Source organism: Triturus cristatus, chromosome 5_2, assembly GCF_964204655.1.
Source record: "Triturus cristatus chromosome 5_2, aTriCri1.1, whole genome shotgun sequence".
Classification (NCBI taxonomy): Eukaryota; Metazoa; Chordata; class Amphibia; order Caudata; family Salamandridae; genus Triturus; species Triturus cristatus.
The window spans coordinates 534510501-534526390 of NC_140588.1; the positions used below are offsets into that span (position 1 = coordinate 534510501).

The 15890-nt window shown below is 46.2% G+C and overlaps 1 protein-coding gene across 38 annotated transcripts in view; it reads left to right on the forward strand.

Moving 5' to 3' along the window:
• The window catches only part of CLASP2 (cytoplasmic linker associated protein 2), a 1832463-nt gene that overhangs the window by 1708544 nt on the left and 108029 nt on the right, over positions 1-15890 (forward strand). For all 38 annotated transcript variants that reach the window (XM_085607571.1, XM_085607579.1, XM_085607573.1 and 35 more), the window contains one exon: positions 14471-14664. In XM_085607571.1, coding sequence (XP_085463697.1) covers positions 14471-14664 — 194 coding nt within the window. The remainder of the gene's footprint in view (positions 1-14470; positions 14665-15890) is intronic.

Sequence of the window (15890 nt, forward strand, 5' to 3'; positions counted from 1 at the left end):
GTGGATTTACCTTCAAGTTTAGGTTATAATACTATTCTATTGTTCGTAGATGCATTTTCTAAGATGGCGCACTTTATGGCCCTAAAGGGAATTCCAACAGCCAAACAGTTAGCCCACCACTTCACTACACAAATTGTAAAGATACATGGGGTCCCCAAGGTCATTATTTCTGATAGGGGAACACAATTTGTATCTCATTTTTGGAAGACCTTTGTGGGTGGATTGGGAATTGAAGCCAAGTATTCGACTAGCTATCATCCAGAGACAGACGGGCAAACTGAGAGAGCGAATCAGGAGTTAGAGCAGAATTTGAGGTTGTTCCTTCTGAAGCAAGAAGGAGAGTGGTCAGAGTTGTTATGGGCGGCAGAATTCGCACATGACAACGCCAAAAATGTCTCGACAGGTTATTCCCCATTTTATTTAAATTATGGGAGACACCCAAATGCAACTATTAGACAAACGGATATTTCTGTTCCAGCAGTAAAAGATCTGGTGACCCATCTGGGTAGAGTCCATCAAACTGCTAAACAAAATTTAGAACAGGCAAAACAGAAATACGAACAATATGCAGATAAAAAGAGACGAGAGGGTCCTTCCCTTGAAAAAGGAGATAGAGTCTGGTTAAGCACAAAGAACCTTAGACTAAAAGGAAACAGGAAATTTCAGCCCAGATTCATAGGACCATATCTGATAGAAGAGAAAACCTCACCAGTTAACTACCAGTTAAAATTACCTCCTAAATTGAAAATTCATCCTGTTTTTCATGTTTCCCTGTTAAAAAAGGCATCAGCAGGCTTACGCAGTGAATTGACTCCAAAACCCATTCAGTTAGAATCAGGGGTTGAGTACGAGGTGAAAGAAATTCTGGATTCCAAAGTAGTTAAAGGAAGACTATATTACTTGATAGACTGGAAAGGCTATGGGCCCGAGGAACGGTCTTGGGAACTAGAGTCAGATGTTCATGCTCCTAGATTGGTGAAATCATTTCATCAAAGATTCCCTATCAAACCAGGAATGAGAGGACCTCCTTTGTTGGGGGGTACTGTCAGGCCTCCAGAGGACGAAGAGGCGGTAATGGGGGCAACGTTGGGGTCTTTCTGCTGCCCAGGACTGAACAGAAGGGCAAAGAACAATTCATGGACTGAACTACAAAGAAAGAGAAATTCCAAGATGGCGGACGCTCTGGAAGCATAAGCGGCAGTCTAGTCTTTCTCCCCACAGGTGTTCCGAGGTTAGGAGAGGCACGCGCTCCTAGAGGACGACGCACTTCACTGAGGAGATTCAGAGAGGAGCAGCTTGACATTAGAGTTCCTGAGGAAAGAGTCAGAGAGAATAGAATTAGAGTTAGTTAGTTAGCGCCAGGGCTATAGAATAGATTTCCAAGTCAGAAACCTTTCACAACTCCGAGAAACTCGCTGAAGAGAATTTCAGGAAGATTTACAGAGACAGATAAGACGACGAAATTCTCTCCTACCTTCGAGAAGACTTTCAATACATCTCCGTGTATCCTGAGCAGATAGTCGGAGGTCTTTTGGCGCCATCCTGTGACAGAAAAAAGAAGACCGAAGCTAAGTACATTTGAGAGACATGAGAGATGAATGGGAAAAGTATATGACAGAAAAGATTGCATAGAAAACGTACCTGATAACTCTAGTAATCAGAAATTCACCCAGAGAAGAAAGAATTACTGTGCAGTTAATTAGAGTTGAAGAAAATAATACAAAAATATACTCACCACCGTTCACTAGTACAAGATAACTAGAAATAAGGAAAAGTAAGGTAAAGACAAGTTTAGGACTAGAACAGTATAGAGAGAAAGTATAACCCTGCTAGACGAATACACAGAAGAAGAGGACAAGCAAGAATTATTCCACTCTAGAAGTAAGCCCCAAAATAATTATTTTTAAGTTAATAAAACAATTTAGAAAAGGTAAAAGGGAAAGAGAAAGAATTAATAGAAAGATGTTTTGTAGGAAAGAGAGTCGGCAAGAAGTGACCAGACCCACAGAAAAGAATTGAAAAAAAGAAACACTACACAACAAGACAGACATACAGAAGAGGGGCACAGTGCTTGAAACCCAGGGTAGGTGTTAACACATAGAGAGTGTCAGAAGTCGAAGGGAATAGAAAGTAATTGTGTTGTGTTTGTTTCAAGGTTCTCATTTACAATAGCTGGCAACAGCAATAAGAAGAAGCTGAGGAGAATAGTGAAGAACCGGAGTTTCAGGACCAGTCTCTTCTTTGTTTATTATTTTATCCACTTCCCCCTGCGGGGTAGTTACAGAGTCCAGGTGAACATTACTGGAACTCTGGCTGCCGTGTAGTGGGTGTTGGGAACCAGCATCTCTGTTCCTGTGCAAGCACTTCAGGATACGTCATCTTGACTCTGACACAGCTCGAGTGTTCATGCAACTAATTGGAATGATGGCATCTTGCATTTTCGAAGTACTGCACGCAAGACTCCAGATGCGCCCCCTGCAAGAGTGCTTAGCAAGCCAGTGGAACCAGCCTCAAGGTCAATTAACAGATCTGGTGGTGGTCGACGGCCGGACACATCGCTCTCTGCAGTGGTGGAACACCAAAAACCTTTCCAAAGGACGCCCGTTCCTCGAGCCAGTTCCACAAGTAGTACTAACCACAGACCCATCCCTCACCGGCTGGGGAGCTCATTTATCAGAGCACACAGTACAGGGCAGGTGGATACCACAACAGAAGCTACTCCACATAAACCATCTGGAGTTGCTAGCCATTTTTCTAGCTCTAAAATAATTTCAAAATTACCTATCAGGCAAGGCTGTCTTAGTCCGCACAGATAATGACAGCCATGTACTACATTCAAAAACATGGAGGAACACACTCCTTACAGCTCTCCCGGCAGGCGCAGAGCTTATGGAGTTGGGCCATTCCTCAAAACATCTACCTACTAGCAGAACATCTACCAGGAGTTCAAAATCAGGTTGCGGATCTGTTGAGTTGTCAGAGACAACAGATTCACGAGTGGGAACTTCATCCGCAAGTTCTTCAACCTTTCTTTCAAGTATGGGGACAGCCACAAATAGATCTGTTCGCCACACACCTAAACTCCAAATGCCCAAGCTTCACCACCAGTTATCCACACCCATTGTCCAAAAGCAATGATTTGCATATGCTTTTCCGCCTCTCCCACTCATTCCGTTAGTGGTGCGCAAGCTGCAGCAACACTCCCTCACACTGATTCTCATTGCACCAACATGGGCAAGGTAAACGTGGTACACCATACTACTGGAACTCTCAATGGTACCACATCAAAAACTGCAACTCTCACCACACCTGTTAACACAGAACCATGGAGAGATCATGCATCCGGACCCCAGGCAGCTCTATCTAGCGATTTGGCTCCTGAGGTCTTAGAATTTGGATATCTCAACCTCCCACCTGATTGCATCAACGTTATCAAAGAAGCTAGACGTCCCACCACTAGAGCTTGCTACACAGCTAAATGGAAAAGATTTGTTATATATTGCATCAATAACAACATCAACCCACTAGATGTTTCCATCCAGAACATCATATGCTACTTGCTGCATCTCCACAAATGTAGTTTAGCGTACTCCTCAATCAGGTTACCTTAAAAACAGACAGCATCTATCATTATTCAAAGTTCCTGCCATCAAAGCCTTCTTGGAAGGTCTCAAAAGAATAATTCCTCCCAGGGTACCACCCTCCCCTGTATGAAACCTCAACATTGTTCTCACCAGGCTCATGGATTCTCCATTTGAACCTTTGCATAAGTGTGAATTACAATTTATTTCATGGAAAGTTGCTTTTCTAGTGGCTATTACATCACTCAGAAGGGTGAGTGAGATCCAGGCACTAACAATTCAAGAACCATTCTTGCAACTCCATCACAACAAGGTGGTTCTAAGGACAAATCCCAAATTCCTTCCAAAAGTCATTTCACCATTCCATCTCAATCAGTCTGTTGAGTTGCCAGTATCCTTCTCCCAACCTCAAACAGTTGCTCTCCATACATTAGATGTTAAAAGAGCTCTCCTCTACTATATTGATAGGTCAAAGCCATTTAGTAAAACAAAGCAGCGTTTTGTGTCCTTTTCTCCTCCACACAAAGGTAATCCCATTTCAAAAACTGGGATTGCAAGGTGGATTGTTAAATGCATTCAAGTTTGCTACCAAAAAGCAAAACGCACTCTATCCATTCCCCCTAGGGCTCATTCCACCCGTAAACTAGGGGCATCTATGGCATTTTTAGGGAACATTCCCTTAGATGATATCTGCAAACAGCTACATGGTCTACACCTTACACCTTACACATTCACAAAACACTTCTGTGTAGATGTGCAAGCATAACAACAAGCTAGTGTGGGCCAGGCTGTACTCAAAACACTATTCCAAACCACTGCAACAGATACTGGTACTCGCCGCTAAGGGAGAGAACTGCTATGCAATCAATGCACTAGTGTGTGATCTGCCGCCCATATGCCTCGAACAGAAAATGCTACTTACCAGTATGCATCTGTTCTTGGCATGTAGGGCTGCAGATTCACACACGCCCACCCGCCTCCCTGGCTACCTCTATCTGTTCCAGTAATATCTTAATTAGATACACTATACATGGACATCTCTTTCTGTTCTCACACAACTCCATCATTTCCCGTAATGGCGAAAAACAATCTGAAGATGGAGTCGATGCCCATGCGCACTATACTCCAGAGGAGGAGTCATCTACCATACAAAGACTCTTCCAGGACAACAACAAAGTGTAATCATCCGGGCCCACCACCAGATGGCAACTATGCACTAGTGTGTGAATCTGCAGCCCAACATGCCAAGAACAGATGCATACTGGTAAGTAACATTTTCCTTTTGAATCCTCTAACTGCATTGCGTCTCAAAAATATTCACTACATTGCTTAAATTCTGCATTAAAAAAACGTCCTTTAATTAGAACTTTGGTTTGTCGCTTCTCCTTTTTTAGGTCTCGCCTGGCGTTAGTTCAGCCAAAGCTGAATGCACGCGTGTCCAGATGGACAAAGATGGCTGCTCACGCCATCGCGTACGGACTAAAAATGCACGCGCATGTGGACAGCCCGACACCATCTTTGTTTACTTTAATTAGCGTAGGGATGTGCACACGCGAGCGCAATTTTTTTGTCCGTACGGTTTCACTTTCATTCCATCACGGCAGCTTTCTGGTTGTGCGGATCCATTTTCATTGCGTGCAGTCCCTCAGTCTCCTTTACCTCTTCAGCCTTGAAGCCTATCGCCTCCATTGCCTCATATTTAGAGCCTTGTATCCTGATCCAGGAGGACAGCAGCGATATTTACACCTTCCTGGTGTCAGCGGTGAGGTCCATACTAATTAGGTACCATGTGGGTTTATAATGAAGGTGCCCCCATTTCACTTCATGTGCGGCTCTCCAATCCAAAAGACTACAGCATGTTTGGTTGGAAGGTATGTGGGGCAGAAAGGATGTGGTCTCTGCACATAGATTTTTGAAGAGGAGTTAGTATTTTCACCCTAGTGTGCTCACTTGCTAAACGCCTGGTGGGTGTCATCGTGCTCGCACAAAGATCCCTGCTCCCGCAAAAGTGTTTTACTTGCACCATTTTGGAAGAGTGTTTTCACTATCTGTGTCTTTACGTTCCCAGACTTGGAACGCGACGCAGAACACACAGCTTATGAGGTTTTAGCGGCCATTTTATTTCGGGACTTCGGGCACTGTACGCTTCAAGAGCGTAATGGCCTTTTTAATATGAGAGTTCCTATTTGCGGGGGACGTAGCTGCAAGGGCTGTTTATTGTGCTGATCCGCACAGCTTTCGCTTGAGTTTTAATCATTTGGCCGGCATAGCTTCTTCCTACATTGGTCTTTTCAAACTGCTGGTACTGGCAATCTGTACTATTCATAACGTTGTAGCTTTAACATCGGTGATGCGCACACCTATTGTCAGCACATAGTGGTCAGTAATTAAATTACTTATTTTGTAGAAAGGTGATGCACAGACCTATCAATAGCGCATACTGTCTTGTAACACAGTAGTGTTCTACCACCACGCTGAGTTTTGACTGAAGACAAAGGTAGTGCACACATCACACTGTAGCATGAAGTCTGTACAATTTGATGTTTATAAATGTTTTTTTGTTAGCAATGGATGTATGTGTAAAGAAGTCCCTTTAAGACGCCAACCAAAGCTCCAAAATACCTCACTGGTAGGACCTAACTTTACATTGTGTTTTTTCACACCATCGAGCCCGTGCAAAACATCTCTGGCAAGCCAATGGTTCTAGACTGGACAGCAAATTTGCAAAGATAACTTTTTTGACAAGCATCAGAGTTGTATGGAAAGGGGGATTTGGGGGCAGTCGCCACATCTGACCGCTGCTCCCTCCTCTTCTATTCTTCCCTCTTTCCTCCTCCTCACAAGGTCACCCCTCCCCCTATTTCTCTTCTTATTTCGCTCTCACTCACAGTGTCTCCCTGGCTCCTGCCCTGTGTGCCTCTGACCTTTTATATTTGTCCCCAAAATATTTGCATTAAATCTGTGGCCCAGAATGCGGACTACTCTCCCAAACAACTCCTCACTCTCTCCTCTTTCTCTATGCAACAACTCAACCCAGCTCTCTCTTTCGTCCATTCTGCTCAAGTCTCGTCCTCACAAACTCGAAACCGCCCTCTGTTCCCTACTCCCTCTCATATTCCTTTTCTCCTGCCCCATTCTTCTCTAACCATCCCTTTCTCCCTGTCACTCACGCACACTTCTCTCTAAACCCTCTTTCACTCTCTCTGCCTCTCACGTACATATCCTGCTCTGGTATCACACACTCTCCCGTCATGCATTATCCCCAACCCTTTACAGCAACTGCTTCCTTATTTTTTTTAATCCCTTTTTCCAGTGGTGTCATTTATTTTCCACCTACCCAATTTCTGGTTCTCCAGCGCCATGAGGTTATATGAATGGCAATAGCACTATGATCCCTCCACTGCAAAAGCAACAAAAAAAGCATTGGCATAGCCAATAGGTCTCGCCTTTGAGTCCTTATAAGTGTTTAACCATGCAACAGTTAATCTTGCTGCATCAAGGATATTGTGCTGCATATCTAAATACTTATAAGGTCCCAAAGGCGAGACCTATTGGCTATGCCAATGCTTGTTCTTCTCTCTTTCAAATATCCCTCTCCTTCCCTTCCATCCTCTGCATGCTTCCTCTGTCTGAGCACAACCTACTCTGAAACATGCACCTTTGACTAGTCTCTATTTCAGCAAATCTCACATGACTCATTTACAAGATCACCATCTTTCCTCCCTCTGCTGAAAGTTATACCAATGCAACCTAACAATACCTAATCTCCTCTTAACTCCTGAATTAATCACACCAACCATATATTTGAGCTTCCCCCGACTAATGATTGCGACCAGCCGCTAATACTTAAGTCCACCATAAATAACTGAAATGACTGCATGGAAGAGTCTACTTTGAGTGCACAAGACTAATCTCAATAAATAACAAACAGCCAATAACACCAAACTAACCATTAACCTTGGGTCCTGGAGCAGCGTGCTGCCCTGCGCATAGCGCTTCCAACACCTCATCAGGGGTAGTAAGCTCTATATAAATGCAATTACAATACAAAACAATATATTTCACCTCGCCACTTCTTCTCCAACCGTGTTGCACCTGCATCATTATAGTGTGTTTTCTGTAAGAGTGCAACACTAATCCTGTGCCTCTTGAGAAATGAGAGCACCCTATACCGCTTATTTTACGAGCCCAGAGCCCTTACGTTCCAGGTCAAGAACCTGTAGGTACTTTGCATTACACTTGGAACCCTTTTGTGTTATCTCTCCCATCCCATGTGATTCCTCATATGTCCAGACTGCCTTCGAACAAAACTCTCAATTGGTGGAGCCTCCACTGCCACGGTATCAGGTACAAAGTCTAACTACATGTCCACCAATCCTCCCGCTGAGGCTAGATTCATCACGCGAGTGTCTGCTGCAGCCCCAAGCTCACTTCCTGGAGAGTTCTGTATGTGCATGGTGCTGTCGTCCCTGATCATGGCCCTGTGCGGCCCAAGGGGCTCCGTGTTGGGGTTTCTGGATGATGCACTGCTGCTGCACCCAACTCCCCCCTATGGTGTGGGTACACCTAGATCCTCTGCTGCTAGGGCCAGACCGAGGTGCAGGTACGACGTCTCATTTCCAACCTGTCCCAGACCTTTTCCGGTTGGTCAAAGAAATAATACTTCCCCTGGAACAGTACTTTTAACCAGGCCGGGTACAACAGCATGTATTGCAGGTTTGATGAGTGGAGGTTAATTGATTTGAAGAATTTGCGCTTCTCATGCACTTGTTTTGTGTAGTCTGGATATATGGAGATGCGGCTGTTACCAAACTGAATGGCGGACTTTTCCCAGCCTGGGCGCAGTATACAGTCACTGTCCCTATAGTTAAGGATTTTGGCGATTAGGTCCCGAGTAGGAGCACCCGCTGGCGGCAGCAGGGCCAGGACCCTATGGGCTCTCTCCAATACGAATAGTTGTGAGAGACCCTGTGGTTGCAATTCCGTGCGCACCCATGTTTCCAAAAATAATTCCGGTGTTGTGTCCTTGACTTTTTCAGGGAATCCCAACACGCAAATATTGCTCTGATGTGAGCTGCCCTCTGCGTCATCCGCTCCAGGTCCGTGTAGATGTAGTCATTCGGGCAACCTTTTCTTTCAATGCCGCCACTTCCCCCTGGAGTTCAATAATATTCCTCTCTGCTGTCTGTATTTTGTCTGCAACTTTGCATAGGGCGGGGCGTAGAAGATTCACATCTATAGAGATTGCCTTAATCTTGTTTTCAGGTGCCGTGTGGGAGGCATGGATGGCTGCAAGGAGCTCAGCTCGGAATGGCTCTGGGCTCCCGTCGTGGGGGGCTGTTCTGTAATCTCCTGTCCCCACTGCAGCGCGAGTCTGTGGGGTTGTGTGATTGTATTGTCTGAATGAGAGTGTGGAGCTCAGTCTTTTCCCAGGGCTTCCTGCTGAACTATGGAGGCCCCGCGGCCTGCCAGGGCAAGTGCCCTCAGAGGGAGCCCCTGTATCACTCCGCGAATGTGGGGCCGACCTGCTCTGAATTCTGCCACTCGTGTACTGAATAAACTGTTTCCTTCCTCCCCTAACCCCCCCCCCTCCTTCCCCCCGAATTGTAGTGAATTGTGGTTCTCATCCAATCCAGGCGTGGTATCTTGGACTCCTGTAACGGCCTGGCCTAATCGCAAGCCCACAGCTCGGCAGCTGCTTAGGTGAGGCCTGGTCCTGCCAGTGAGAGTGCTGAAAGTATGAGCAATTCGTGGCCAAAGGTATTGTCCCACACCCAGGGTTATTTACCTGTTACTTCATGTGACGCCGGCCGGCCAATTAAGCTATTCATTGCAATGGGCGCTCCCGCTTTGCACAAGCGCCACGGATAGTGCCAGCGTCTATCTCACTGGCTGGTGTCTCCTGCGTAATGCTGTCTTTTTCGAATCAGGGCTTACGGGCTTCTCACACGCCCGGCTGCTTAGCGCTCCATCACTGTCATTACACCAGGGACTGCAAGGGGGGCCCATCACCTGTATGCTTGTCACCGTTACGGAGCCCCACGACATCCCTCACTTACCGGGGGCTCTATGAGGAACGCTACACTTCGTTCCAGGGGCTCGAAGGAGGCAAACAAATACCACAGCAGGCCTGCAGGCGTGTCCGGTGACAGTCAGGCCCGATCTCCTTCTCCAACGGGGGCAAGCCTGTGTGGCGTGGCCCAATGAAGCCAGCCTGTTGCTCCCCCCACCACCAGCCCTTGGAGCCGCCGTAGGAGGGAGGTGAGTGCTGGCTCGGTGCTACCTGCAGCAAGGTCTGGTCACCCACCGCAGCCAGCGTCACACCTCAGTGTTGCGAGGAAGTCCCCCTATACAGGCCGCTCCTCTGGGACAGCTCTCGGCTCCCTTTTCGACTGGCCTGACCAGGGCCTCCGTCACTAATAGAGAGACTCAGAGAACTATAGCCACTTGGAGACCTAGGCACCCCTTGCAGCCTGTGGCTCATCGCAGTGGTGTGGGAATGGCTCGATAATGCGAGTTGCTCCTCCGGATAGACCGGGGCTGCTCCCTCGAACAGGCCCAATCTGGACCTCCAGTACCTGCATAGGTATACCAGCAGTAAGGGTTGCTGTAGCGCCAATAACCACTTTTACAGGCTTTCAGGAAGCACCCCCGCAATATTTGGGCAAAGGATAAATTAAGGATTGCGATGTGGGATAGCCAGGAGCTCTGCGGCTCACGTCTGTCAGCCATGTTGCTTGGCCACGCCCCCTCATTGAATCAAATACTTAGTCCCCTGACAATCATAAATATAAAATGCAATTTAAAATTATTAAAATTTGATCAGTAAGAATATAAAAAGGAACAAGAGAGACAAACATGATCAAGACATATTTACTTGTCCACTCTCTTTTTAGCTTTTACCACAGCAGCAAGATAATTGTACACCATATTATCATTATTGAATTTGTAGGGCGCGCAGCTACCCCAAGGGGCTTCCCGGCGCCGAGGAGGAAGGGAGGGAAAAGAAGTAAGTGATAGAGCTAGAGTTAGAAGTTAGAACAGCCAGGTTTTTAAACACTTGTGGAAGGCACTGAGCGTGGTTTCATCTTGCAGGTAGGGTGGTAAAGAATTCCATAGGGTCAGTCCTATGTAGGAAAAAGACCTGCCTCTCATACAAATAAGTCGGATTTGTGGAACAACAAACCTGGTCTGCTGGGCGGAGCGCAGGGGGCGGGAGGACTGTTAACGTTGAACCAGATCTTGAAGATATTACGGGGTCACATCTGTTTTAACTTTAAACATATAGCACAGAGCTTTAAATTTCACCCGTTTCCCCTCCATCGGCCAGTGTCAGTTTCATAGGATCCCGAGACAGAAGAGAACGTAGACAAACGACAAAGAAGTCTAGCTGCTGCATTTTGCACCAACTGAAGCCTCTGGATCGTCACTTTGTGGGTTCCCAGGTATAAAACATTACAGTACTCCAGTCTAGAAGTGACCAGGGCATGGACTACAGTTCTCTGTGCTTAAAGGGAAATCAGTCATAGAATCTTCTTTAGCCATTTCAAGACTGTGAAACAGGTGGACAACACCTTGGCTACTTGTTGTTTCATTGACTAATGTTCATTTACGATGTAACCCATATTCCGAACATGGTTCACCTTCGTAGGCGTGCTCCCAGTTTTGGGGGCCAATGTTGCGGTCCCCAAAGGTTGTGCCTATTGCCTAATATTATAATTTCAATAATAATAATAATAATCCACATTTGTAAAGCGCGAACAATCGCCCGTAAGAGTCTCTAGGCGCTGGGGGCCCTCGAGAAGATTAAGCAAGCTATTGCCCAGAGTCACATGGTGCTGGGCTAATCTGTCGCCGGCTCCGGGGAACGAACCGTGATCCCCAGATTCCGGAGTCAGTCGCCCTGGCTGCGGCGCCACACCTCTTCCCTATATTGTCCCTGTTTAATTTGAGCAGGTTGCTTTGCAACCAGGACGCCACTTTACTTAGTCCTGACTAAAGGACTGAGGGTCCGAGTACCTTAGATGAAGAAAGGGAGAAAATGATCTGCGTGTCGTCAGCATATGAAAAAAGGGACAATCCGGCATCTTCAGCAACCTCAGCTAAGGGCCGGACATGTATATTAAATACCACTGGGCTCAGTACTGAGCCCTGTGTGACTCCATATGGGGAAGGATGAGAGTTAGAGCTTGCAGATGCTGAGAAGACCTGGAAGGTTCGGTTCTGAAGAAAGGAACAGAGCCATTCCAAGGCCTTTCCCCCCAAACCCAGCGACTGTAAAGCTCTCACCAGAATGTGGTGTAGCACTGTGTCGAAAGCAGCGCTGAGATCCAGCAGAATGAGTGCAGCCGTTTCACCACCATCTAACTGGTGCCTTAGCATTTCCGTCACCCCTAGTAGAGTGGACTCAGTGGAGAAGCCAGTTCTAAAACCCGATAGTGAGGTGTGAAGGAAGTCTTAAGATTCAGCAAAAGAGGTCAACTGGCCATTAATATGCTTCTCCAAAATGTTTGAAAAGTTGTGGAGCAGCGAGATAGGGCGGTAATTGGACGGAGTGGCTGGGTCGGATGTTTCTACTGCTTCTAGCATCCAGTTATGGATACAATTGTGATCTTTAATAGAAATTTGTTGGAGATCAGGTGTATTGTCGACTAGAAGCTTATTGAAGTTTGGGACATTAGGCTTAGCCCATCTTCTGATTTACTGTTCCGGCGCCAAATAAATCGACGGCGGGGGAGACATCACTTTCAGTGTGAAAGGTACTGCAAAGAGATCATACCAAGATAGAGGAAGGGCAGGGAGGCTACTGAGGTCTGGCAGATTTGAAAAAATAGGGTCTAGCAGGTGACCGGCTACGTGAGGGATCAGATTTACACAATCTCAAATTCATCACTCCTAAGTCAGCCATAAGTGATGAGCTTTTGATGCATTTAGGGTCATCTAGGTGAAGATTCAGGTCTCCTAGTATTGTAAAATTACCAGCCTTCAAGGTGTGAGGGGCTGCTAGGTTTGGGAAGGAGAGAGCCCATGGCCCCGATGGGCCGGGGGGGGGGGGGGGGGGGGGTACAGCAGTATACCAGGGAATGTAAATTTGAGCGTAAGCTTAATTCTAAACAGTAAGGCTTCGCAGTCCAGAGCTGTGAAATCTTATATTTTACATTCAAATGAGGTTTTATAGATCACAGCTATGCCTCCACCTGTTTTTATCTGCTTGTTTTTTTCTAATAATAGTGTAGATAGGCGGAAAAGCCGCAACTACATCAGGGGCTGAACTTTCCTGTAGCCAGGTTTCTTTTAAAAAACAACATCCGGCTGACTATCTGTCAAAAGGTTAAAAATATGGGCTTGGTGTCTGGGGAGGGAGCGAAAATTGATATTGTAGAATACATATTCCTTGTGGCATGAACGTTCATATCGGAGTGTGTTACTATTGGATTTCCCTGTTAGGTGGGAGCAGCCCCCGCTTACTTCGTTTTGAAGCTCTCTATTGTGTTCATTGCTCCTAATGGAAGAGGTAAGGGAAATCATGCAGTGCTGGCAGTCAAGAGGGCCCTCCCCTATCTTAAGAATATTGCACTTGGGGGAGAGAGGCCTGACGCAACGTCAGCAGTTCCTGTGCTGAATAGACAAGTCCCATCATGTTGGACGTGGATAGGCCCAGACAAGCGTGGTTTTGGCCGGCCCAATGCACGCGTCTGCTCCCCGGCCATTTTATAGAGGGCCATGGCGTAGCGTGGAGACTAAAGCGCTAACTGTGGTACGAGTGAGGCACCAGCAAAAAGGCCTCCTTGTGGTAAAAAAATGTGAAACACTATTTGATTCTATACAACTCCCCTAGGTCCGATTGGGACAGCGGTTAAAGAGAAAAATGATTAAAATGACGGAACACCATAGAACAGAATTGATCAATTAGCGCATTTGAAGATAAAACATGGCTGGTTTACACTGTTTAAAATTAAGTAACTTTAAGAGAGGAGTTAAAAATTGAGATCTCTGATCCCGGTATAGGCCACAAAAGAAGAACGTGAAGTTGCGATTGAGGAGCAATAGAGTCGCAAGGTGGCAGGTTTTTTCGCATTATACTCGTTTGAGAGGTAATCTACCAAGAATTGGGCCAGGCCAAGCCTGAACCTTATCAGGAGATAGCTATGATGTCTCGGCACCCTTAGCAAGTATGGCTCAATGTTGGAGTACATAAGGGAAGGGACGAAAAGATGCAACCAACCCCTTTTCAAGTTCAGTCTCTACTCTCACTATCAGATGACGGGTGTGCGCAGTAGCGTTTATGGGGAGCGATTAGCTTCTCCTTTTAGACATCTCTTTCAGATGGCGGGTGTGCATAGTACGGTGTGTGGATTGACTGGCCTTTCCTTTTCCACCGCTCTCTCAGATATCCAGTGTGTGTGTAGTGGTGAGTGGAGAGGAACTGGCCTCTCCTTTCACACCTCTCAGATAACAGGTATGCGTAGTAGAGTGTATGGGGAGTGGCTGGCCTCTCCTTTCAAGTCTTTTCTCTCAAATGATAGGTGTGCGTAGTAGGGTGTGTGCATGGACTGGCCTCTCCCCCCCTCTGCTTGTCCCAATTCTCTTTACCCACCCTTAATGCCCCCACACCTCAAATAAATCGCTTCACTGGCTTTCGGATGTAGGTAAGGGTATGCGTTATGTAAAATGTCCTTAAAAAGATTTGAACCATAAAAAACATCCTGTAATTGTTGTTGTGTAAAAGTCAGTGAATACTATATTAATTTCTTACAACCCTCTCCAGTGCCAACTGTAAAAAATGCACTGCAGCTCTGGTTGTGTTTTAGAACTGGGTGTTTGATTCTGCTATACGTGGTACCTCCAAAATAGCTGACATATTTATATCTACATATATTTTCTTTCAGATGTTTCTTTGGATCATTCTGAGCTTATTTCAGAGCTACTCAAGGAGTTGTCGAATCACAATGAAAGGGTGGAGGAACGAAAGGCAGCACTTTGTGAGCTCCTCAAGTTTAGTCGTGAAGATTCTTTTGGAGTATGGGATGAGCACTTTAAAACAATATTGCTTCTGCTGCTTGAAACACTTGGTGATAAGGAGGTAAGATAACACTTTTTGATCCGAATGATTTGAGATATCATCAGTGATATCATTTAACATGTAATGAGTAATGTGAAATGTGAGATCACAAGCAGTGCATGACGGAGGGACAAATGATAGTTCACTAAGTTATTACTGCCGAATTTCAGTAATTAAAAAAAAAAAAACATTAGTTCTTATCTCATTTGAACACCCAACTATAATGTCTTTGTCCCTTGTTTTTTTCAGTGAATTTCAGTGTGCTTTTTGAAACATTAGCCTAGATAGTATTTCTATGCCTAGCAACAACGTGTTCTGAGAATTTCTGTGGTTTTTGAATGATATTAACAACAGAGAATATGCCCAACCACCTTGGGCAACCTGTTGCCAACCCCACTGCTGCCGACAGGGGGGTTGGAGGAAAACCTTGGTCTCCTGCCAGGCCCTAGACCCAACCCCACTCAAGCTCACAACCCCCACGCCCCTCCACTGCAAAAGGTGTTTGTCCATGCACATCGGGGGCCGGTCACATGTCCAGACTCTGTGCAAAAACCCCAGTGACAGTCCAAACTCCCGCTGACCATGGCGCTCAGCCTTGAGCAGTATTGATTTGGCATGGTGGATAACCCACTGCAAGCACCCAACCCCCACTGTACATGACCTACAGTTTTGTTCAGTGGTTACTAGCTGCAGGGTCTGGTCTTTGACTAGTCTCTTCTCATTTTTTTTTTATTTAAGGTGTTTTTCAGTGCATTGGTACCGATACCATGGTACTTCACTGGGGACCTCGCTACCACTGAATTGGGTGCTGGTACCTCGATTCTGAGGTTGGCTTTCAGCCAGGCCCTGGACCCAACTCATTGTGGGGTGTCCAACCCCTGGCAAGGACCTGCTTCCATCCCTCCCCTCCTAAACCGCCATGGGTACCTTTCGGTCCTGCCAAATATACCAGGACAGCCTTGCATGAAGTTTGTAACCTTTGTCTCTCTCCTGACCACCTAGAAGACTCCTGTGCAGTGAGTCTGTCTTTCTGTAGTAAGAACATCCTACGGAACCGTAGGCAGCGTCGCATTGCCACGGCTTCAATGACGCAGCTCCGAAGAGAGAAGGACACTCCGGACATCTTCATCGATTGCGAGGAGGAAGTTATGCAGCAACCGGGCATGTCTGGCGCCAAAATCGAAAAGGGGTTCTTGTTAGGAGGAGACTGCCTCTAAGTTCAGTGTTGAAGTCAAAGGGCCCCCATC